This window comes from Bombus pyrosoma, linkage group LG11 (assembly GCF_014825855.1).
Source record: "Bombus pyrosoma isolate SC7728 linkage group LG11, ASM1482585v1, whole genome shotgun sequence".
Classification (NCBI taxonomy): Eukaryota; Metazoa; Arthropoda; class Insecta; order Hymenoptera; family Apidae; genus Bombus; species Bombus pyrosoma.
Window position 1 is genome coordinate 8,086,885 of NC_057780.1, and position 22,834 is coordinate 8,109,718.

Consider the following 22,834-nt stretch of genomic DNA (forward strand, 5'->3'; position numbering starts at 1 on the left):
CTAGTATATAAAGTAAAACATTTTCACTTAACTAACCAGTCTATTAATTAATTTATTTTTTATTTGTAAATTCGTTGAATAATTTTACAAAAAAGAAAAAGAAAGAAAAAGGGTTAAATTGCCATTTTAGAAGAATATTAGTGCATACAATATCATACATATATATACAGATATATCGTTTAAATATTAAACGTAATTTTACATTGTAAATATATTAAGTGTTAAAATTGCTAGATAAGTATAACGTGAATTTCATAAAATTATTCATTTATCTATAAAAACATTTTGTTAAATTCTGTAAGAAGATTCCGTAAGTGACATTTTTTATATAAGATATAATGAATATGTAATTATGAATAATATTATAAAATATAAATTTATATAAAACAACAATGAAATTAAATTTACTTTAAAAAAATATGTAAGTTTATAGAAATTTTGTATAATTTTTATAGAAATGATAGGATAAAAACTTTAAAGTAGTCTGACTGTTGAATACAGTAAATATAAATTAGAATTGAATGAATTTTGTAGTTAGCATATAAAATAGTATGAATCTTATAGTATATATAATAATACAAGTTTCGTGATTAAATGACTTTTTAAGCTTCCGATGTAATTCTTTCTATTCTTCTTAATTATAAAATGCATCATTTTTTATTTCACAAATTAGATATTAATTATTCTAGCATAAATTAAGAATCAAATTTTTAATATTATATGACATACAGTGTTGTATCAAATATTAGCGCAATGACTAAAATTTTGGAATTTGCACAGCTTCATTTCACGTTTCCTGCTGTTTGTACTCGGTGCAACCACGTCTCGTGTCTCAACAGTCACGTGTTGGAGCTAGTAGGTGAAGGCAGGGTACGTGAAATAACGCTTGAGGGCGTACGTACGTCGTGTTAGTAGCACGTTACATTAACTAGCCACGAACTAGTGCTTCTAGAGAGATACGAAAAAAGACAGAACGTGTGGTTAAGAAAAAGGTACATATTCATAAAATTAACAAGAACGATTGTAAAGTACCGCGAGGGTATACACTCAGTTCTTATATATATTTCGTCTCTTTTTCATTTGTGTTTCTTTCCCTTACTTTGTTCTTTCTCTCTTTCTCTTCCCCTCTCTCTCTACCTCTCTCTTTCTCTCCTCCCTTTCTCTCTCTCTTTCTGACTCATTCACGTTGCACTCGTTTGTACTGTATCAGCCGTGGTCATAGTCATAGTCTTAATCCATCCTTTCGTTTATATTCATTTCTATCTTTCTCGCTTTCCGTTCTTTCTTCTCTGTCTTATCAGGTCATCTCCTTCTTTCTCAGTCTTTCTTTCTTTCTCACTCTGTTCTTCGATGCAAAGCAGAAGAAACCCCCGCGGTTGCTCGTTCGTTCTCAAAAGTCTTACTCTCGTTGTCACGCGCTAAAAATACTCCCGCACAGTCTTCCGAGGGTGTACCATGCCAAAGGAGTACGAAAATTAGGACGACAAAAGCAGTCAACGTCGACCTGGAACTGTCATGGAACGGCTTTCGAGAGTGGCATTTTATTTTCGATGGATGAGGAACGCAACACCTCATGATGCAAGTGAAGCGGAGGACGAACATAAAACTGTCGAGGATGAACGGTATCGGAATGTCGGGTGCAATTTCGAAGCCTCTAGGCGATTTTGTGGCATTTTGGAGAGTATCCTTCTTTGGGAGAACTCTGTGAACAGTATCTCCGTCCTCATCGTATTCAATATACTGTTTTGGTAAGTCCGTATAGCATTATAATATCATATGCGTCACTACTAAGATATGCTGTTATGCGTGATTTCGCGAAATTTGATTACTATTGTACCGATACACGCTTTTTCATTGTAGAGTTTAATTTTCATTTCATTTAGATTACAAAATAAAGAACCTTGTAACATTTAACACAATGCCGAAGAATCAGTATATATAACGCGTGTTTTTTCCCGTTATACGGAAAGCTCTGTAATGTTTTTCTTTTTCTAGTAAACAAGCTTACTATAGTGACACTTAATAAAAATTTTATGCGCATTAGTAGAAGTTATTGCGAGGCATTCAGCTGTTTCTAAACGTCTTCGATGTAATTCGCCTTCAATGTAATTTGTCTTCTAGGTCAAGGTTTGTAAAAGTGTGCGCGTTTCGGCATTTGATTTGTCAGTAGTAAATAACAGTGTTACTGTTTAAGCATTCTGATACTTTATATCATTTTTTGTACGTGTTTTTTCGTAATAAGCTTACAAGTAACATCAACTATATGATGTTTTTTTATACATGATACAAAAACAAGTTGAGATAAGCGATCATTGATGGGTTTCCGCAGTTCCGAGTAATACATTCTAAAATCTCTTTCTCCACGATTATGTTTTTTCGTGACATTCATATTTGCTTTGTCGAATGAATTGCATGTTTTCTGCGTATTTTCCCACCGGATCTACAGCACTATTCTAGATGGCAGTAGGTGTTGACAATTAAAAAAGTAACGTACGATTGAAAATCGACCAGTTCAGTAAATTCAATATTTATTTCGTTATTATGATTGATTATATATTTAATTATTTATACACTTTATAATGAAACTGTGAATAGAAAAAATTAGAAATAATTATTTCATAGTTATATATTTTTGGAAATTACAAATTATTTAATTATATATCTATACAAAAAAGTTTTAAAAAGTATTAAATTTTTATATATTTTTCAGGGGTATTATTGTATTAGAAATTCGGGGATTTGCTGCAGCCAGTAGTGCTGCACTAGTCACTGTACTTTGTTATAGTACCTTGGAAGCTCAAGTTCAGAAGGAAAATAAAGCATTGGACACAGCTGCGTATGTGTTAAAGTTTCCAAAACATTATGCTTATATACTTATAATTATCTTATATATACAATTAATTCAATTAAAATGTATAATGCATTTATAGTTCCTATGCAAAAGCAGAACAAATTGAAAAAATAGGAAAAATAATAAAATCTGCCGTTCATTGGTTGAAACAGTTAAGGAAAGAGCAACCAGGAGTGGTAATGATTTATTTATAAATATATTTTATAATATAGAAATAGTAAAATATATTTAACTAATATATATATATATTTATTTATTTATTTTGACTATACTATAACTATGACATTAACTCCAAATATTAAAAATGATTTCAGTTTTGTACTGCAGTATGCTCTCTTTCTTTGGGCCTATGGATTATTGGTCGTACTATAAATGGTATACTTCTTACATATACAATATGCATGAGCATTTTACTTGGAGCTCCGTTGCTGTTGAAGTTACCTAGCAAAATGGTAGTACAAAAAGGTGATTAATATAATGGCAAATATAAAAAATTTTATTTTTATTAATAGCAAGAACTATTAATGAGTATAATGTTAATTCTGTACATGATAATTCTAAATGATATTATTTTCATTTTATTATAGAGTGGGATAGTGAAATTGAAGAATTTTTACCAGCAGTAACTGAAGACAATCTTCAAGTTCTTACAAGAGCTGGAGAATCAGGGGATCAATCTCCAACACCGACAAGTGTATTGTCTGATGCTCAAAATGGTATAACCAATTATTCAATACTAGTATTGTTAAATATTATTTATTTAAAGAGCTATTTCATACTTATTTAATAAATATCTGTTTTATCAAATCTTATTTAAAAAAATTTTTTTGATTATAGAGTTTCTTATTGATGAAGATCTTCTGGGTCTTAAGATGCCATCACATGAAGATGGAAGTACTGATGGTGTAGAAGTTTCTGAATTAGACCTTAGTGCTGAAGAAACTGATGTGGATGGTATTAAATTTCAAAGTGGCCATTTTGAGAAAGGATCATCTTCTGAAGAAGAAGCAGAACTTGAACCAATATCAAGTAAACTAGTTATTCATAGTGATGAAAGTGGTAGCGAATTTGAAATAATTGATGGTCAAGATATTGATAATTTAGACGTTGCATGAAAATAACTGATATATGAACTGTGAAGTTATTATGCAGAATAGGATTAAGTCGAGAGATGACTTTGTTTGAATAACGATTAAGTAAAATAATTATTTTATTATAATTTTAGCTATTTGCTTATTTACAAATATTTGTGCAAATCTAACATAACACAGATTTGGATAAGCTAAAAGGATATTATTTTTTTTATTACAGAAATGATACAAATTACTTCTCTAAATTTATAAAAACTTTAAAAAATTTATCAGTAAAATTTAGATATTCTTCTTATGTCGTGCAAATGATAGCTTCTCAGTAGTTACATTGATGTATACTTATACTAAAGTATATTCGTGAAATTGTACATATTATGTGCAATAGAGAGAATTATCTCAATTTTTATTTTTGAAGATATACGATTTTTGATGTATATATATATAAGAGATCAACTATCAAAAAACTTTGAGGGAAAAAGATAGAGATGAGCAAATAACGATTGTCAATTTCAATGTCGCTTTGACCTTCATGGCCAAAAATGGTTTTGTATATATGTATCACACACGGAAAATAGTTACCTGCGAATTATAATTAAGAAATTAGAAACTACAATGTCCATTATGCAGCAGGTAGAAAATAGATAAATATTGTCATAGTAAATATTTACTCCGTTTTTGATATTACAAAAATGACATGTAAAAATGATTTTATCTATCATGAATCAATTTTTTCTACTGCATAAATATTGAAATATTGTTTTGTTTCAAATCAATTACATAATTTAATTTTTGCAAAACAGCTTTAAGTATTAAATAGAATGTAAATAATATGTATGCATCAATAATATATTTTATTGATTACAAAAATCTCAGATTAAAACTCTATAAACTTAATGAATTGGTCATAAATTGATTAAAAAGAATTTTTAAAATAATTTTTTATCAAACAAAGAGAATTTCTGTATAATAAAGTCTAAATTAAATTACAAAATAGTATATATTCTCTATCTTCAAATTAGTTACACATATTTTGGTATAAGATTGTTATTAAAAATGATACCACTTATGTAGACAATTTTATTGATAGAATTGATAGATGAAGAATTAATATCAAATTTTAAAATTTATTGTTAATTTTGCCCAAATTTTGCAAAAAGCATTTAACTGTATTTCATAAGTAATATTTTATTCATAAAGTATAACAATGAACTTCAATATGTACAAACAGAGAACATTAGAAATTATTAAATGATAAATCATTATTAAAAAGTTCCATGTTTTGAGGAATATATGATTTAAAAAAAAAAATTTCTAAATATTGAAAGTTATTTTCCAGTCATGATAACTCTATTATGTCATACAAAGTATAAAATTACAATATTTGAAGTAATAATACAATAATGAAGCTAGAATAATATAAAATTTAATTTTATATAAATCTAATTTATTCTTATAACTCCGGGTCAATCAAAAATAATTAGTGTAAATGATATATGTATGTGTAAATTTTACATAAATATAGAATATTTTTGAAATTTTCTTGCAAAATTTGAGAAAAATTAATTCATCTTTTTTAAAGCGTAACAATTTTTTGTTTTACCTCCACATTTTTATTTTGCATTAGAGATATCATATTTAAAGTGAATCTATTAAATTACCTTAAATAAAAGCAAACATTTTTAATTTACTTAGATCATGTGAATTAATGCTTTGTAATTTGTGTTACTCTATTTCTAGATTGTATCTCACATCTACACTTAATGTACTTAATGTTTAATTTCTTAGAAACAAAATTTGTCTCTTTTTATTAGTACATTTGAATTTATGTATTTTTTATTTATAATAATTTACATATGTGTACATCAACTTCTGTATATATATGTATCTTTTATAAAATATACTACAATAATAAAATAATTGATAAAAAAATAAAACAGTACATATACTACAATATTACATTTACTTTTTTATTTACAACATATTTTTGTTATGTACACACATTATTCATGTTTTCAAATTCATTAATTTTAACACTTGATTCTATTTTATTATTTGCCTGAAAAATATCTTCCTTGTCATTATAAATACGTAATGTATCTTTATTGTTTTCTAATGGTACAATTAATTGTGCATTCTTCCTTTCTGGTAAAACTTGTAGAAATGCTTCCTGCCATGTTTTTCCTTCACTGACTCTAAGTAAAATTTCAAACACTAAAAAGGTTTGTGTATATATATACATAAAGTTTATATGCTAATTAATGAATTTAACCATATATCAGACATACCATGATCAACAGTTAAAACTTTCCTTGCTTTCATACTTAAGAATTTATCTAGAGGTAATCTGCCATGTGTTATACCAGCTTGTATAGCTAATTTATGACAGAGACCCTAAAACATAAATATTGTATAAGAAATTTATATGAACTCATCTCATTTTTTTTATAAACCTTAGCTTACCTTATGACTGTTATGATCAACAAGACCACCTATAACGTACACATAATCACATTCTAACTGAGTAATAATATTTTCTGATTCACTAGTAAGATATATAATTTTTTCCTTTGGATAAACATCCAAATAAGGTTCTGCATGAAATTTTACCTATACATTATTATATATTATATACAGGTTGTTAACTTTAAATCAAACATTTAAATTATTTCCATATTAGATTAGATTCCATAAAAGTTAAGATATAAATTATCTTAATCATACTTAACAATTTTTATGTTTCTAAACTTATTATAATATCATTAAAATAACGTACATCCCAATGTTCGTATCCATTATGCTTTTGCATATCAGCTTTTGACTTCCCATTAAAACTAGTAAGGGAAAATTGCATTGGTGCAATAGCTCGTCTATTCAAAGTATAACACCTTAGTATTTGTTTAGTTAACTTTGCAATATCCTTATCAATCATTAAATCATCAAAAGACAAATCGACTGTTATCCCAATTTTACAACTGCTATCTGCCATTGTACTTTTCTTTAAAGCTTTCCTGGATGGTCCAAGATCTATATTATTTGCACGAGCAAATGCTCGTTTCTGTCTTGTTTTTTCTCGCTCACGTAATCTATGAAATTAAAATAACTTTTACCTAATAACATTATTGTCAAATGTAATTTGATATAATTTGATAAATTTTGTATCCTCTTATATAGCGAAATTATCGAATACATTGTAAAATCATATAATTCTTTAATTTATTAAAGAGAAATAAAAACCTTCGTTCAACCTTTCGTGTCAACCATTTTTCCCTTTTTTTTACTTTCTTCAGCTGATGTTTACTCAAATTTGGATGTAATTCTGATAACTTTTTATCTGTATTGAAACATGTTTTCTGTTCACAAATTTTTGCATATTGTGTATCATTTCCAATGTTATTTATACCCTTCTCATTCTCCATATTTTCACAAAAAATATGGAAATGAAACTCGCGTTCTGTTTTTGTGGAAGGATCCACTAAGAGTTGTAGTATAGTTGTCTAAAAAAAATCTCGTTTCATTCAGGCACAAACTGTACTTAAAACACACTTGAGAAATTACAATAACTCTAAACTGATACTATATACTTCATAACAAAATCGTTCAACGTCATCAATTATTTCTGTTTATTTACATCTAATTATTCCTTAATTCAAAAATAACTATTATTTTATTCACATAAATTTATATTTAATATATTTATTATTCTATCAATTATAATTATATATAAATTTTTAGATAGTTTATTATTTGTTTAGCGGATGTAAATATCGACAAATGTATTTTTTTGAAGGAAACTTTTCGACATTCAATTCTATTTGGAAAATTAAATAAACTAATCTAAAATTTTTGGGGAAATTATAGTAGTGAAAATAAATGTTGGCAATTAGTTCAATAATCCCTAAAGAATAGAGTCATCTGGATGAAAATCTAAATCATCTTTCCGTAGTGAAAGCAGACGATTTTTATATAGATCCGAAACGTGTTTGATCGGTTTTTGTGAAGTGAGAGAATGCAAGTTATTGGGGTTGACGGTCGTGTCGTCGGCTATCTTTTTTGTTTTCTGATACTGCAAGCGAAACTAACGAACTCAAGAACCTCTTGGAGGCTCAGTGCTGACAAAGTCGTCAAAACAACAGACTTCGTGAGCACAGTTGAGGATGATCCTATTCTCGATATCCTGGCGAGCAGCATTAGTATCGGAAATGGGCACAGTTGGAGTAGAACAGCTATTTCTGAAAAATACGAAAAGATACAACCCTATTGCCAAGATTGTAAAAGTGTTGCTTCTGGAAACCATGAACGGTAAGAAATCACAGGAGTTTGGTTCATCTTGGGTAAGAGCTATGTCGTATATCTTGTTTCAGAATGTCAAATTGATACTTTTAGTACTTTTTGAAACAAACTGGATTATATGTATATATTGAGACTTGTATTTTTCAAATATATAATTCAAGAATTTATAAATACCCGGAATAAATTATATTAAGATTTGATGTTTTATAATTTTTTTGTATACATAATACCTATAGTATTCTCACAATAGAATGATGCACACTTTTATAATAACATTCTATTTAGTTGAATAATATTTAAAGGTCTGAAAGGATATATTCCTCAGAGATAAAAGCTTTTGTTTCATTTTTGTATTTATTTAATGTAACTTATATCAATATTTAGCACACGTGTAACAATATCAATGAGATTTTAATCAAAACATTGTAGTTGGTATTTGACATTGTTTTCTATATTACATTGCATGATTTGCATGTTTTATATAATTATCAGTATCCAATTTATTATTATAGTGTATGTTTCACTTGTTATATTTTCAAAAAAGTACAAAATTAAATATTTAAGCTGTATGAACAAATATGAATACATAAAATATATAAGAATTTGTAGTTAGTTAATTTAAAAAAAAAATTATATAAACATACCATTATTTATATAAATCTTTTTTATATACTTGTATATTTTAATTATTATCAATTCTTATATTTTAGATTTTGTTCCTAATAATTATTATAAATAACCCGATGCAATTTTCTGTTTCTTCCTGTAGTTAGTATTTGTGTGTGGCTTACTGTTCTTTCAGCGTTAAAAAAGCCCTAACTTTGGTCCCCTTGGCAGACGATTCTCGTCATACGTGTTGAAGGATACACCAAATGCCACTGAATCTTTCCCTCTATCATCTCAAGTGTCAAACGAGCAAGTCATGTGCACTTCCGGTCAACAATGTGAGGATATAATTCTAGACTGTGGAAAGCCTGTCAATTTCACTTATTATGACAACTTGCTTGGTGTTGCGAATAGAGATAAGCATCCATTGGTTCCAGAACCTAATGTAGCACTCATGTTTAAGAAGAATGGTGGCAAAACTATGGATGTTGACATTGATCTGTTAGAGAAACGCTTAATGAAAGCAAAAAGAGAGGTACGATTATTAAAGAATACTTTGTTTATAAATAAACAAATAGGGAAACCTAGTGTAAAGCTGTGTGTATATATATATATATATATACTTTATATATATACTTATATATATATATATATACTTTATTCAATTTGTTGTAGAAACCAAAATCTGTCCAACTTTACAATCAAATAGGAAATTTTTGGCGTATAAAAGGTGATGCACAAAGATCAATTGAATGCTTTCGAAGAGCACTTGCTGTGTCACCACATAATGCAGAAGTTTTGTTAAATTTAGCTCGAGTATTATTAGTTCAACAATATTTGGATGATGCAACATATTTAGCAAGACGTTCTTTGGAATTACAACCTCCAGATCGTAATGCTTGGGAACAATATCTTACACTTGGTCAAATATTTAAGGTAATTGAAAGTTGTAGAAATATAATCTGTTTCATATAATCACAGTGCATTTAAATATATATTCTATTTGATTATTATTTATAATACAATATTATTTAAATTTGTTTTGAAATATTATCAAGACATAATTTATCACTACAATGTTTATTATTTTGTTTGTAGGCATATGGTCATTATCAAGAAGCAGCTGTACATCTACGACATGCTTTAGAATTAAAACCAGACCTCTCTGAAGCAGCAGAGGCTTTAAGAGAGGTAGAGTCAATTCCGGCTGCAAGCATACATATCTATACATTACTGATAATAATATGTCTGGTATGTAAGATAAAAAATATATCATTATATTGCTTCATTAGTGCATTTTACGTTAAAAAAATATAAATAATTGTTATTTATAATATATTGAAAGAACTTTCAATACATTTATGTTGCAGGTACTTGGAGTACTGTTAGTAGTTTTAAGCAGTGTAGAGTGTGATGAAGATTCTAGTCTAGTTAATGGACAATTTCAACGTCCAGTTCAACGTCACTTTAGTCGCGCTATGGCTATGCGCAGTTTACGACTTAATGTTTCTCGTAATAAACGTTGTTGATTATTTAAAAAAAAAATGAATGTGATAGAAGAAAATTTCAGCTACTATTATCATTTATCTAACTACGAAGTATTATTTGTAATATGATTTTTAATAATTATTTAATATATTAATAATTATGCAATTTATTATAATTATAAATGAAAATATACAATAAAAAGCAACACCATTTTTCATTTACTACAAAAAGAAAAATAGCGTTAATGACTACATATTTGAGTGCAAACTTTTTAAGGTGTGTAACTATATACACACATATGCGCACGTGATTTAATATTAAAGTATTTTCATGACTAAGAATGGAATGTCATTTACGGAATTATAAAATATTTTTGTTGTTACGTTAAATATTAACATAGGTATTACTAACAATATTACTTAGCATCATTTACAATATACAGTAATATTAGAATATATAAGTAATATATAAGTATGTACCTTCTCACAAGGTCTAACGAACTTTTTTTTTTATCTGTGAATAATTTACAAACATAATTTAATATTATCTTTAAATAATAATTTTTAATATATACATGAAACAATGAAGTTCTTTTACTTCTGCAAATAAAAATATCTAATAAATTTACTTTTTATTATTCCGAATATATATTAACTTCTCGTTCATTTAGTATAATATTTTCTGAGTTTTATACAACAATATTTTTAGATGCAAAACAATAATTTTCTCTTTTATTCTAAAATAATTCAGTTTAGTATATAATTTTTTCAGATTGTTTCTAAATTTATATTTGGCCAACAAAAATGTTCAAACAAAATTTATATCAATAGCATCAATATAAGATAAAATTTAGTGTCACTTTTAAAAATAAAAGTATGTAATATAAAGATCTTACATATTTCATAATACAACTGCGTGATAGCACAATAATGTGAAATATCATTTTGTAGATTATTAATGAAAAAAAATCGAAATATAATCTAGAAAATTAGGCCGTACATTTGCACAATTCCTGCTTTATGTACAAATACCGTAAATTAATATTAATTAAGACTGTATATACTATAATTTAATTCATATTCCTTTAAGGGTTTTCACAAAGAATGTATCCATGCAATAGACAATACCAGAAATAGTTTCAGTGTATTTTGTATTTAATACTGTACTAATGATAAATGTTTTTGTTATTAGCAAAATTTTATATTTGATATCATAAACTTATTCTTATTATTCTTTAATCACTTAATACATTCCTTATAGTTCAAACCACCTCCCTTTTCGATTTGTACAGCACAATAAACTTATCTGTTAACTATTTATATAAAAAATATGAGTATTTCACACATTTTATATAATTTGTTTAAATAAGAGATATAATATGTACATTTTCTAACATTTGTAAAGAAGAAAAGAAGAAGAGAAATTAAATACCAGTGTGAACTTTTTAGTTTATCTTAATGTTTTATAAAAACATACTAATTTCAGTAAATAAGTTCCATTAAGGAATTTTAATTAATTCTTAAACAGAGTTAATTTCATTAATTCGAGAGAAACTCCTTTTGATATAATTCATTTTGTAATTGAATCAAAATATAAATTTAAAAAATATGTAAATACTATATCATAATATAGTAAAATATATGTAGTTGATTTACTATTCACTATGTACATAGAAACATCTTTGTCAATAATTACCCTTAAAAGATATCTATATGCAACATGCATGCATATTAATATACATGTGCACACAGTGAATATACAAATTACAATATGCATATATAGTCTATGATTCTACAGCACTGCTATATTAAATTTTAATACACCTTGCAAGTTAAAATTGAACCCAACTGGCATTTCCTACTGTTGGTGGTTGTTGAGTTTGAGATTGCTGTGATGCACTTGCAAATTCTCCCCATTCAGAACTTGGTTGACTTTGATTCTGAGCAGGTTTATGTGCAGGAGATGACGTTGGAGTTTTTGCGGGTGGTGGTGCAATTTTTACACCACCTGGTGGAGGTGGTAAACCCAAGTTTGTATTGGCTCGCTGTTTTGTTTTAGCAGTAACTTCACTACCATCCTTTTTCTATATATTATAAATATAAGAGCTTTGAAATTCATTACATAATTTAATATCTAAATTTTTATAACATCCAATATTATAAAAAAATCCTTACAGTAATTTTCATGTTTATTTTTATTGTTTCTCCTTCTTTAAATCTGAGGTCTAATTCTTGTTTTGGTGTATCTTTTTCCTTTTCAATTTGTTCTTGATTTCTGAGCCATTTAAAATGGTCTTGAAGGGCAACATTTAAATCAAAACTATCAGATCTATCCAAAAATCCAACACCAATGAAAGCTGATCTTCCATTATCATCTTGGATTCTTAGAACAAAATAACGAGAAGAATCTGTAACTGGTTCAACTGCAATTCCTGGATATTGTTCAATTGGACATTTTGCAAATAATTCTCCAGTAACTTTATCTTCCAATTTAATAGTAATTGAGTCTCCCTGAGAGACAAGACGCATACGTCCAGTCCATGTAGGTTCTTGGAGATTCCAGTCAGCTGCTCTAAAATATAATATGTATTTAAAAATAAAATATTTATTCACTCTCATTAATTTGTCAACATCAAAATTAACATTTTTTATATTATTTTAATATAAATAAATTTACATTTAATTAAATTAAAAAAGGTGCATATTTTTTATGTTATAAATATTTAGTATTTAAAGAAGAGGTCTTTAACACAGACATTTTGTTACATAAAAATTTGGAATCACATTTCCATAATTTTAAAAGTTTTACAAGTCTAAATCTTATAAAACTTTATGATATTGTATTCCAGATGTAATACTAATATTATACTTTTAACGATTTCCGGTATAACTTTTGCTGACGTATTAAACGTCACAGCTAAAATTAATAGAAAAAACGTATTTAAAATGGCAAGAAAATATGAGATCTTTTAAATGGCAGTAAACAAAATATCATATTTAAATATATCTTTGCATACATTGTCGTCCTATAAAATGAAATATTTTTGAGGAAAATACTGTCAAAAAGAATCAATCGTACCGATAACCCCTATTCGTTGACCTTGGCGGTATTTTAAATACAAAGACTTCAGATTTCACAAGTAATACACTTTCATACGTATCCATTATATTTTTTGACAAATCACAGAGAAAGTGCTTACGTTCAAGAGTTGCAACTTAACGAAGTGCTATTTCAAAATTCGTTTATATTTTGTGACGGATCTCTGCCGTGATTTGATAACTTTATCTCCAGTCACGCCTCCTATCCCCCACACAAAGACCGTTAACCATGGATTATTTCACTAGTGATAATAGATTCTCTTCTGCCAGTGGCACTGGCCCAATGTCAGTTTTTGCGTAGAACATATTTGTAATGTGAATTAAAAAAAAAGGCGGTCAATTTTTATATATTCACTCTTTACTTATTGAAATGTTACTCTAAGATAACATGTTGCACGTGCTAATGCCAATATTTATTACAAAAAATAGAATTTCTCATAATATGTATAGAAAACATTATGATTATATTATTTCAAATACAAATTATTAATAGAAATATCAAAGGTATTTTAAATATCTTCCTGCTAATAATATTAGATAGTTTACTTGATAGACAATTAGATAGAAACTAATAAAAATTAGATAGTTTATCTATTTTTTTAAATTTGTTCTTTATAAGGATGTTTTTTATAAGGATTCAATTTAAAATTTAGATTTATGAGTATAAATATACTGAAAAATTAATTTAAAAAGGCCTGTTTTTATTGTTCATATCATTTGATAAATAACTATGTTCACTGGTACATATTTACGTTTATTATAATAAGACCAACTATTGATATTCATAAAATGCGCGGGATTATTTGATAAATTCTATTAATATGTTCTTAATTTTATTTGATACAACCAACATTTTAATCAAATGCATCGAAAAACTATAGGAATATAAGAATTCATGGTCCCACGTTTGATGGGAGCTCTTTTTAGGTTTTAGATGAATCAAACTGGTTAATGGATACGGACGTAAGTTTAGAATTTATATTTTATAAAAATGAATTTGCGGGAAAATGATAGACACCTAGCGGTGAGAGTGCCAAACAATCAGTGAGACACATATATCCTGGAACGTGAAAATAGCAAATCAACTTAAATACATGATCCATGCATAATCCAACGTAAATACGTTTAAATACATTTTTATATAAATATCTTCGTTAATTTATATATCATACTATAATTTATATAATATGTTTACTTCAATTCAAAAATTGTAAGTTATATTATTTAAATATTAAATATATATGCTTCTAGTAAAAAAATATATGTAAGATATTTGCAGTATATTATAATGTATTGTTTGTTTAGCCCTGAACATTATCCATCCGAAAGCTATAGTTCTCCAAGTACATCACAACCACAATATCAGGAACAGACAAATTTTGAGAACCAATCTCAATTTGAACAACCTATGACACCAGCAACCCCAACTAATATGAGAATTACAAGGAATACACGTGCAAGATTACGTGGTATGACTCAAAATGATATTTCTTTGTTATCTATTTCTAAATAGTGTTTCTTTTGCAGGAGGACCTATACAACAACCAAAGTATAAAGAGATAGATACGGATTACATTCCAACTACTAGTGGTAGAGGAAGAGGAGGTAGTGGACGTGGAAGAGGGAAGCGAACACATCATTCACATAGTTTGGAAGATGAAGCTAGTCTCTATTATGTCATTAGAAACAATCGGTCTTCATTAACTGTATGTTGACTATCATGTTCAAAGAAAAGTTTGTTAAAAGTATTTGAATTATAATAAATAATAAATTCGTGGATAGATATTTTTATGTATATATATATGTTTATATATATATACATACACATTCATATATACATATATACATACATACCTTTTTTGTAGACTATTGTTGATGATTGGATAGAAAAATACAAAAGTAATAGAGAAAATGCTCTTCTTATGTTAATGCAATTTTTTATTAATGCAAGTGGATGTAAAGGACGTATTACTTCTGAGATGCAAGCAACAATGGAGCATGTGGCAATAATCCGTAAAATGACTGAAGAATTTGATGAGGTATGTTAATATCTATTTTTTATGAATAAACACTTTTCTCGTATAATACATAATAATTTGCAAAATAGGAAAGTGGAGAATATCCATTGATAATGACTGGTCAACAATGGAAAAAATTTCGTGCAAATTTCTGTGAATTTGTCCAAATTTTAGTTAGGCAATGTCAGTATTCAATCATTTATGATCAGTTTTTAATGGATAATGTAATTTCATTATTAACTGGACTTTCTGATTCACAAGTAAGAGCTTTTAGGCATACTGCTACTCTTGCTGGTAAGATATATTTTTATACATGTTCATACTTATATAGCTACATTTATATTTAAATATAAAAGAAATAATATTTATATTAATCAATTAATTAAATTAATAATATGTTGTGCTATTCTCCATAGCTATGAAACTCATGACAGCATTAGTAGATGTAGCTCTAACTGTATCAATAAATTTGGATAATACACAACGACAGTATGAAGCTGAAAGGCAGAAAGCTAGAGAAAAGAGGGCTGCAGATAGATTAGAATCATTAATGGCCAAACGAAAAGAACTCGAAGAAAATATGGATGAGATAAAAAATATGCTTACATATATGTTCAAATCTGTATTTGTACATCGCTATAGAGATACTTTGCCAGAAATTCGCGCCATTTGTATGGCAGAAATAGGAGTATGGATGAAAAAGTTTCATCAAAATTTTTTAGATGATTCTTATTTAAAATATATAGGTAATATATATTAACGTATAACGTTAATATGATGGACTTATATTCATTTTATAATATAAGTAAATTTATTATAATTTTCTAGGTTGGACGTTGCATGATAAAGTTGGTGAAGTTCGATTAAAATGTCTCCAAGCATTGCAACCGTTATATGCATCAGAAGAATTAAAAACTAAACTTGAACTTTTTACAAGTAAATTTAAAGATAGAATTGTTGCAATGACATTAGATAAAGAGTATGATGTAGCAGTACAAGCTGTTAAACTTGTCATTTCAATTTTAAAACATCATAGAGAAATTCTTACTGATAAAGATTGTGAACATGTATATGAACTTGTCTATTCCTCCCATCGTGCTGTTGCACAAGCAGCCGGTGAATTCTTAAACGAACGTCTATTTCGCCCTGATGATGAAGCAGTAGCTGGCGTTAAAACTAAACGTGGAAAGAAGCGTTTACCGAATACTCCACTTATTCGAGATCTCGTATTATTTTTTATTGAATCCGAACTTCACGAACATGGAGCATATTTAGTAGATTCTTTAATTGAAACGAATCAAATGATGAAAGATTGGGAATGTATGACAGATTTATTATTAGAAGAGGCTGGACCTGAAGAAGAAGCTTTAGATAACCAGAAAGAGACATCTTTGATTGAATTAATGGTTTGTTGTATAAAACAAGCTGCTACAGGTAACTTTTTGTGTTCTTGTGTTTTTATGGATTTGTATGACAAATATAAACCTGTAATTTTCAAAATAGGTGAAGCTCCAGTTGGCCGGGGACCAACTAGAAAAATTTTATCAGCAAAAGAAATGAAACAAGTTCATGATGATAAACAACGGTTAACGGAACATTTTATACAAACACTACCACTTTTACTTGATAAATACAGGGCAGATCCGGAAAAACTCGCAAATTTACTTGCTATTCCTCAATATTTTGATTTGGATATCTATACAAAATCTCGACAAGAGCAAAATTTGGATTCGTTGTTGAATAAAATTCATACAATTGTAGAAAAAATGCATGACACCGAGGTTTTAGATACGGCTGCAAAAACATTGGAACATATGTGTATAGAAGGACATGCTATTTTTACCAGGTAAAATTTTATGATGGTATATATTGAAGTTTTTATGAGAGAATATTTATTACTTGATGTTTCAATTCAGGTGTGATGTAGCACGCTCAACATTAATCGATTCCATTGTAAATAAATATAAAGAAGCTATTGATGAATATAGAAATTTAATAGAAGGGAATGAAGATCCAGATGAAGATGAAATTTTCAATGTTGTACAATCTTTAAAAAAAGTTTCCATATTTTACTCTTGTCACAATATGAATCCGTGGGGAATATGGGATTCTTTATATAAAGACATTGAAGATGCCAAAGATCCATCTAAGTAGTACCATTACATATTTTGTATTATATATTTGCTGGAAATTTTATTCATATAAGTATATAAATATCTTATTACAGATGTTTACCACATGAGGCAGTTAAGTATTGCATAAGTGCATGCTTTTTTGCTATTTTATGGGGACAAAATCATCTTATGGAAGCTGCAGATTCTGGAAATCAAGGTGAAGATGAATGTCGGCAATTAAAAGAGCGTTTGCATTCTTTTATGGGTTCTATGCGTTATTTTGTTAGTGGTGATGTAAACGCTACGGTAATTACTTTATTCATATTTTTTACTATTTTTAATATGTCGATTATATGTATTTGTCAATGTTGTTTCAGCCTACTCCACCTATTTTAAGAGAAGAAGCATATAATACAATATGCGATTTATTAGTAGTGTTTTGTAATCAATTAACAACACATTCTAATCCTTTAATGCATCAATTAGTATATGAACCTGATCAAGCAATGCAAAACATGCTTAATCGATTTATTCAAGAATACGTATTTTTTGAAGAGGAAGATGGTATGCTATATTAATTTACTGAATATACACATCTTTTGTTTTACAAAGATTAATTTCTGATATAAAATATTGCAATTATAGATGAACATGATGAACATTCAAAGATTGAAGAATTACATAAAAGAAGAAATTTTTTGGCTGGTTATTGCAAATTAATTGTATATAATATGATACCTACAAAAGCAGCGGCCGATGTCTTTAAACATTATGTAAAATATTATAATGATTATGGTGATATTATCAAAACTACATTAGGGAAAGCTAGGGACATTAATAAAACAAATTGTGCTTTAACTATGCAACATAGTTTAAATATTTTGTATAATGAAATAGTAGCAGAGAAAGGCAAAGTTAATAGAAACAGTGAGGAATTTACTGCAATTAAGGTTTGTTTACATATATATATCAATATTTTACAATTCAAAAAATATATAGAAAATCTGTTTTGAAATAAAGATATGTATTAATATCTTCAGGAACTCGCAAAACGATTTGCTTTGTCATTTGGCTTAGATGCAGTAAAAAATCGTGAAGCAATTACTGCTTTGCATCGAGCAGGTGTTCTTTTTGCAATTACACCACCAGATGGTATCGAACAAGATCCTACAGGGCCACCACCTAATTTATCCTTTCTTGAAATCTTATCTGAATTTACGAATAAGCTTCTTAAACAAGATAAACGAGTCGTGTAGGTATAATCTTTATTCAAAACTTTTTATTTATATATTTCTTTCTTAACGAATTTGTTATCTTAATTAATATTTAATTATAATATAACATATGTATATATTATATATTTATTTAATTAGTTAATTTTATATGCATTTGTGTCACAGATTAAATTTCCTTGACAGAAGATTACAAGCTGGAATGCCATCCTCACGGGGAGAGGATTGGCAACCTTTACTTTTGTACAGGAACAGCTTATTACATGGCGAAACAGATCAAGTTCCAGTAACAAGTAAGCGCGCATATACAAGACGTAAGAAGGATCATTTAGCTGGTATGTTAATAAATATATTATCTCTTAATTGAAATTTTTAATAATCTATATTAGAAATATTAATAAATATTCTAGCTTTTAACGATACTTTTTATATATTTAATAATTTATATAAAATGTTTGCAGAAGAAGAAGAAGCAGATGAGCCTGAAGAAGGTTCTGATCATGAGTTTTCTGGGTAAGTTAGGTGTTTATATGAAGCTAGTAAAGAATAACATATTTTTTATATTTTATTTACTAAAATAATTATAGAAGTAGAATATTTTTTTCGATAAAAATTCATAATAAAATCAATCTATATTTAAATCTATGTATACTTATACGCAACACACGCTTTATTGCTTTTAAAGTACAAGTTATGCTATGAATGACAAGTATTTAGTATAGTTCTAGAAAATATTGCAAAATTAGCTATTAGATTTACACGCTTATGTAGATATTAATGCACATGTGTATAATGTGCACATTTCTTTTCAGTATTATTAGTGTTGCATTCTCGTGTTAATGAATGCCAAAATCGTACTATGCGTAAATTTGTGCGTAGTTTAATTACTAATATAAATACTCTTCTCTCATTATACTTAATATTTATTTTGCTTTATAATATGCTTTATTGAAATGTACAATAAGTTATTACTATTAAGAATTAAAAGTGCAAAAGATATTCTAAAAACGTAAAGTATAAAAAATTGTAAAATAATTTTATTAATTTAAAAGTGTTTTATGCAAAAATATATGTGATATAATTTGGAATGCAATAAATATATTGTATGTTTATTGATATTTTAAGTTTTATTCTATGTGTATTATTAAACAAATATTTTTTTATAGCCCAAAATTTTTAGGAATAAAACATTTTTTAATACACTATCTTTTATATATTTATCATTTAATTGCATGCTTGTGCTAATAAATACTTATTGCCATTGGCGTCTTTATGTAAATTATAAATCTGTTGTGTTTGCATGAGTAGTAATCTTTTATGAATCGCTTGTTGCAGGCTACCTGATCGTTATTCAAGCTAAGACTTAGTTTTTAGCAAAATCTATAATATATTATAATCATATAAGGGGCAAAAATTGTATAAGGAATTAATGAGGTCTATTATTCTTGGTGCCTGTTTTAAAATCAACTTTCAAACTAGTGTAAGGAATTATATGTAATATTGTCGAAATATCAAATTAAGTATCAAACACATACCTAAATAATGTAAAGAGCAAATGTTATGTGAGGAATTGATGAAATCTGTTATTCTTAGTGCCTAATTTGGCTACTAAAGAACTCATCTTCTATAAACTAGTGTAAGGAAAATAAGATAAAAAATGAACAATGATATTATGAAATGATAATATTTTTGGAACACCTGACAAAAAAGTACATAGAGAACGATGTGTGTTCTATTGAACCTAAGAACTTAAAACCAAGTAAGTTTAAAATATCTTGTATTCTGTTTATATATTGATAATATACAAATTGGTGATAGATATAATGAACATGTGATATTAATTAAAATAAAACCCTCTTCTCCTATGAGTTCCCAAATCCTACTATCAAAATTTTAGATCCATAGCGAATAAGTAATATTATACTTTGTGAAGCTTTTTCCTCATTAAAATTTGCAGGAAATGTGACAGAATTAACCCATCGTTTCACATTTCCTGCTTAATATCGGATTTCTATATTTTACATTTTTTAACACGCCGTTCTCTATTATCACCGCAATATTATAGAAATGTTTTTAGGTATTTGGTTTGTTAATACTTGGGTTAATTCTGTGTACTTTATTCGAATAATTTATCGTTTTTCGAATGTAATGACCAAATACATTAATATGTATGTACGTGATGCGAAATTTTATAATATATGCATATGTTCGTATTATATGAGAAATGTATGTGAAACTTCAGAGTTATTTAACATAAATTTTTGTCCCTTTATTTATAATATTAATTCTAATATATTTCCATCAATAAAAGCTTTTTCTTTCAGTAAGCACAAGAAGAAACGTGGTGCAAGGAAACATCAGTGAGTAAATTCACATATTTTTTTGTCCATAGTTACAAAAGTAGATCAAATTTAGATTTACGTATTTGTTGAAAGAAATAGGTTTGCAGAATATATACATTCAAATAAAAATATAAATTTTGTTTAATTAAGAAAATTAATTTTATAAAATAAATTTGAATATCTGCTTTCTTTGTAGTATTATTAGCTTGAACCTTTATTGCAGATTAGCCGTTAATAAAGTATCAATAACTCGTGGATCTAGGGCAACTGGAATTTATGAAACCAATGAAGCTACACAGATGCAGACATCTCCATCAGCAATTATTGAAGATGCATCAACCAGTCCTTCTCAAGACATAGATAGTAAACTTAAGACATTACAAATTCAATCGAGGTCGTAAGTAATGAATTCTTAAGTTTGATAAATCCAAACATTTTTTCAAGTTAGAACTATTTGTAATGAAAATATTTTCTTAGACGAAGAAGTCAAGATAATATAGAACCAAGAGAATTAAGAAGAACTTCTAGAAATTCTGGTCGCTATGTAGAAGGACAATATATGGTAAGTTATAATAATCTTTCATTCATAATGTTATACGTTAAATATTTAAACATTATTTAATCATAATCTTCACCTACATAACCATCATTAAAATCTAAAGCTTATTAACTTCAAAACTTTTAATAAAATTAATAAATTAATTTTATAATTTAATTATAAATTAATTATAAAATAATTAATTAATATAAATTATTTTTTTTAATAACGTATAATTACATAATACAAAGTCAAAGAATATCATAATTTAAAAACTACATTAACTTAAAGTTTTAATTCCATTCCTTGTCTGCATTCTAAAACTGTGATGGTTGTTAGCTTAATATTGCAATGATTATTTGACTCATCTATCTAGAATAAGAAGATTAAATTTTATATATATAATACAATAATATAAAGAAGCGCGATGTAATGCTAAAGATGTAGCTCTATAACATTTCTCTGAAACATTTAAAACCCTTGATATGTGTATAAATGTATTTACATGAAATAAAATATAAATATTTCTACAATATTTACATTAATAAAAAGATTGTGCGCATACATTGCATGCAGATATTGTGTCACAATTTCGTCCTTATTCAATGATAAAACATTCACAGGCGAACAGTTGAATATAGTATCGAAATAAATATAGTTTATATCAGTACAAAGTAATAAAATGCTTTTCTGTTATAGGAATCCGATTCCGAATAATGAAGTACAATAAAAAAGAATATATTCATTCAAGATAAAACTAAGAGGAAATGATTTGTGATACTTTATGATATACATGTCGTACTGAATAAGTTTTAAATGTTAAAAATAAAAACTTGTTCAATCGACGTTAATTCACATTCAATTATTACGTTCCATTTTACGTTTTGAGACTACTGCATTTTTAATATCATTTTCTTAAGATATTATTTTCGTTATTTGAAGCCATATATTTTCTTTAGAATTTACTAGACATAACAGTAATACATTTCATAATGGTGGTATTCTTCTATGCATAAAACTTTTGAACATTATTGTTATTAAAAAATTATTTAATGACTGTCCAAATAACATATGAATATAAATATTTTTTTGTATACCATTTGCTTTTTCGAATTGTCTGCCGTTGTATTCTATTCTACTTTGTATTATTATATTGTATTCTATTT

The 22,834-nt window shown here is 27.2% G+C and overlaps 5 protein-coding genes across 11 annotated transcripts; 3 read left to right on the forward strand and 2 right to left on the reverse strand.

The window, feature by feature from the left end:
- Positions 1-835: 835 nt before the first annotated feature.
- Positions 836-5,351, forward strand: LOC122572828. The gene is made up of 7 exons (XM_043738352.1): positions 836-992; positions 1,439-1,748; positions 2,711-2,836; positions 2,931-3,027; positions 3,166-3,316; positions 3,439-3,567; positions 3,689-5,351. The coding sequence occupies exons 2-7, from the start codon at positions 1,516-1,518 to the stop codon at positions 3,964-3,966; spliced, it is 1,014 nt and encodes a 337-aa protein (XP_043594287.1). The 5' UTR covers positions 836-992; positions 1,439-1,515; the 3' UTR covers positions 3,967-5,351.
- A 534-nt stretch (positions 5,352-5,885) lies between these two features.
- On the reverse strand, positions 5,886-7,647 carry LOC122572834 (tRNA methyltransferase 10 homolog A). Of its 2 annotated transcripts, none has more exons than XM_043738360.1 (5): positions 7,177-7,647; positions 6,716-7,025; positions 6,403-6,549; positions 6,228-6,333; positions 5,886-6,153 (listed from the first exon to the last, which is right to left on the reverse strand). In XM_043738360.1, exons 1-5 carry the CDS (start codon positions 7,356-7,358, stop codon positions 5,930-5,932), a joined length of 969 nt encoding a protein of 322 aa, XP_043594295.1. In that variant the 5' UTR covers positions 7,359-7,647; the 3' UTR covers positions 5,886-5,929. The 2 variants fall into 2 exon arrangements, with proteins under 2 accessions (XP_043594295.1, XP_043594296.1); XM_043738361.1 differs by having other exon boundaries at positions 5,886-6,134; positions 7,177-7,646.
- Positions 7,648-7,823: 176 nt separating this feature from the next.
- Positions 7,824-10,531, forward strand: LOC122572833. The gene is made up of 5 exons (XM_043738359.1): positions 7,824-8,241; positions 9,070-9,373; positions 9,514-9,774; positions 9,937-10,089; positions 10,209-10,531. Exons 1-5 carry the CDS (start codon positions 7,949-7,951, stop codon positions 10,365-10,367), a joined length of 1,170 nt encoding a protein of 389 aa, XP_043594294.1. The 5' UTR covers positions 7,824-7,948; the 3' UTR covers positions 10,368-10,531.
- LOC122572835 (NECAP-like protein CG9132) lies at positions 10,477-13,675 on the reverse strand. 3 transcript variants are annotated; one of them, XM_043738364.1, is made up of 3 exons: positions 13,526-13,675; positions 12,501-12,897; positions 10,477-12,409 (listed from the first exon to the last, which is right to left on the reverse strand). In XM_043738364.1, the coding sequence occupies exons 2-3, from the start codon at positions 12,852-12,854 to the stop codon at positions 12,158-12,160; spliced, it is 606 nt and encodes a 201-aa protein (XP_043594299.1). In that variant the 5' UTR covers positions 12,855-12,897; positions 13,526-13,675; the 3' UTR covers positions 10,477-12,157. The 3 variants fall into 3 exon arrangements, with proteins under 3 accessions (XP_043594299.1, XP_043594298.1, XP_043594300.1); XM_043738363.1 differs by having other exon boundaries at positions 13,405-13,630; XM_043738365.1 differs by lacking the exon at positions 13,526-13,675 and adding an exon at positions 13,003-13,179.
- Positions 13,676-14,474: 799 nt separating this feature from the next.
- Positions 14,475-22,793, forward strand: LOC122572830 (cohesin subunit SA-1). Of its 4 annotated transcripts, XM_043738355.1 has the most exons (19): positions 14,475-14,634; positions 14,730-14,893; positions 14,952-15,130; positions 15,290-15,463; positions 15,532-15,736; positions 15,859-16,188; positions 16,271-16,876; positions 16,946-17,288; positions 17,359-17,592; positions 17,670-17,862; positions 17,934-18,120; positions 18,202-18,506; positions 18,597-18,808; positions 18,957-19,123; positions 19,250-19,301; positions 21,113-21,148; positions 21,354-21,527; positions 21,608-21,692; positions 22,368-22,793. In XM_043738355.1, the coding sequence occupies exons 1-19, from the start codon at positions 14,612-14,614 to the stop codon at positions 22,383-22,385; spliced, it is 3,687 nt and encodes a 1,228-aa protein (XP_043594290.1). In that variant the 5' UTR covers positions 14,475-14,611; the 3' UTR covers positions 22,386-22,793. The 4 variants fall into 4 exon arrangements, with proteins under 4 accessions (XP_043594290.1, XP_043594289.1, XP_043594291.1 ...); XM_043738354.1 differs by lacking the exon at positions 22,368-22,793 and having other exon boundaries at positions 21,608-21,767; XM_043738356.1 differs by lacking the exons at positions 21,113-21,148; positions 21,354-21,527; positions 21,608-21,692; positions 22,368-22,793 and adding an exon at positions 20,124-20,616.
- Positions 22,794-22,834: the final 41 nt, after the last annotated feature.

Bases quoted from the DNA above. Each gene is read 5' to 3' on its own strand.
- LOC122572828 (XM_043738352.1), top strand. From the start codon at position 1,516: ATGGAACGGCTTTCGAGAGTGGCATTTTATTTTCGATGGATGAGGAAC. The intron at 2,837-2,930 runs GTATGTGTTAAA...ATGCATTTATAG, and splicing joins AAAGCATTGGACACAGCTGC to TTCCTATGCAAAAGCAGAAC. The intron at 3,028-3,165 runs GTAATGATTTAT...AAATGATTTCAG, and splicing joins GGAAAGAGCAACCAGGAGTG to TTTTGTACTGCAGTATGCTC.
- LOC122572835 (XM_043738363.1), bottom strand. From the start codon at position 13,490: ATGGATACGTATGAAAGTGTATTACTTGTGAAATCTGAAGTCTTTGTA. The intron at 12,898-13,404 runs GTACGATTGATT...ATTATATTTTAG, and splicing joins TCAACGAATAGGGGTTATCG to AGCAGCTGACTGGAATCTCC. The intron at 12,410-12,500 runs GTAAGGATTTTT...TATAATATATAG, and splicing joins AAATAAACATGAAAATTACT to AAAAAGGATGGTAGTGAAGT.
- LOC122572833 (XM_043738359.1), top strand. From the start codon at position 7,949: ATGCAAGTTATTGGGGTTGACGGTCGTGTCGTCGGCTATCTTTTTTGT. The intron at 9,374-9,513 runs GTACGATTATTA...AATTTGTTGTAG, and splicing joins TAATGAAAGCAAAAAGAGAG to AAACCAAAATCTGTCCAACT. The intron at 10,090-10,208 runs GTATGTAAGATA...TTTATGTTGCAG, and splicing joins TACTGATAATAATATGTCTG to GTACTTGGAGTACTGTTAGT.
- LOC122572830 (XM_043738354.1), top strand. From the start codon at position 14,612: ATGTTTACTTCAATTCAAAAATT. The intron at 19,302-21,112 runs GTAAGTTAGGTG...TTTTTCTTTCAG, and splicing joins TCTGATCATGAGTTTTCTGG to TAAGCACAAGAAGAAACGTG. The intron at 21,149-21,353 runs GTGAGTAAATTC...CCTTTATTGCAG, and splicing joins CGTGGTGCAAGGAAACATCA to ATTAGCCGTTAATAAAGTAT.
- LOC122572834 (XM_043738360.1), bottom strand. From the start codon at position 7,358: ATGGAGAATGAGAAGGGTATAAATAACATTGGAAATGATACACAATAT. The intron at 7,026-7,176 runs GTTTTTATTTCT...TTAATTTCATAG, and splicing joins ACACGAAAGGTTGAACGAAG to ATTACGTGAGCGAGAAAAAA. The intron at 6,154-6,227 runs GTATGTCTGATA...AAACCTTTTTAG, and splicing joins AGTTTTAACTGTTGATCATG to TGTTTGAAATTTTACTTAGA.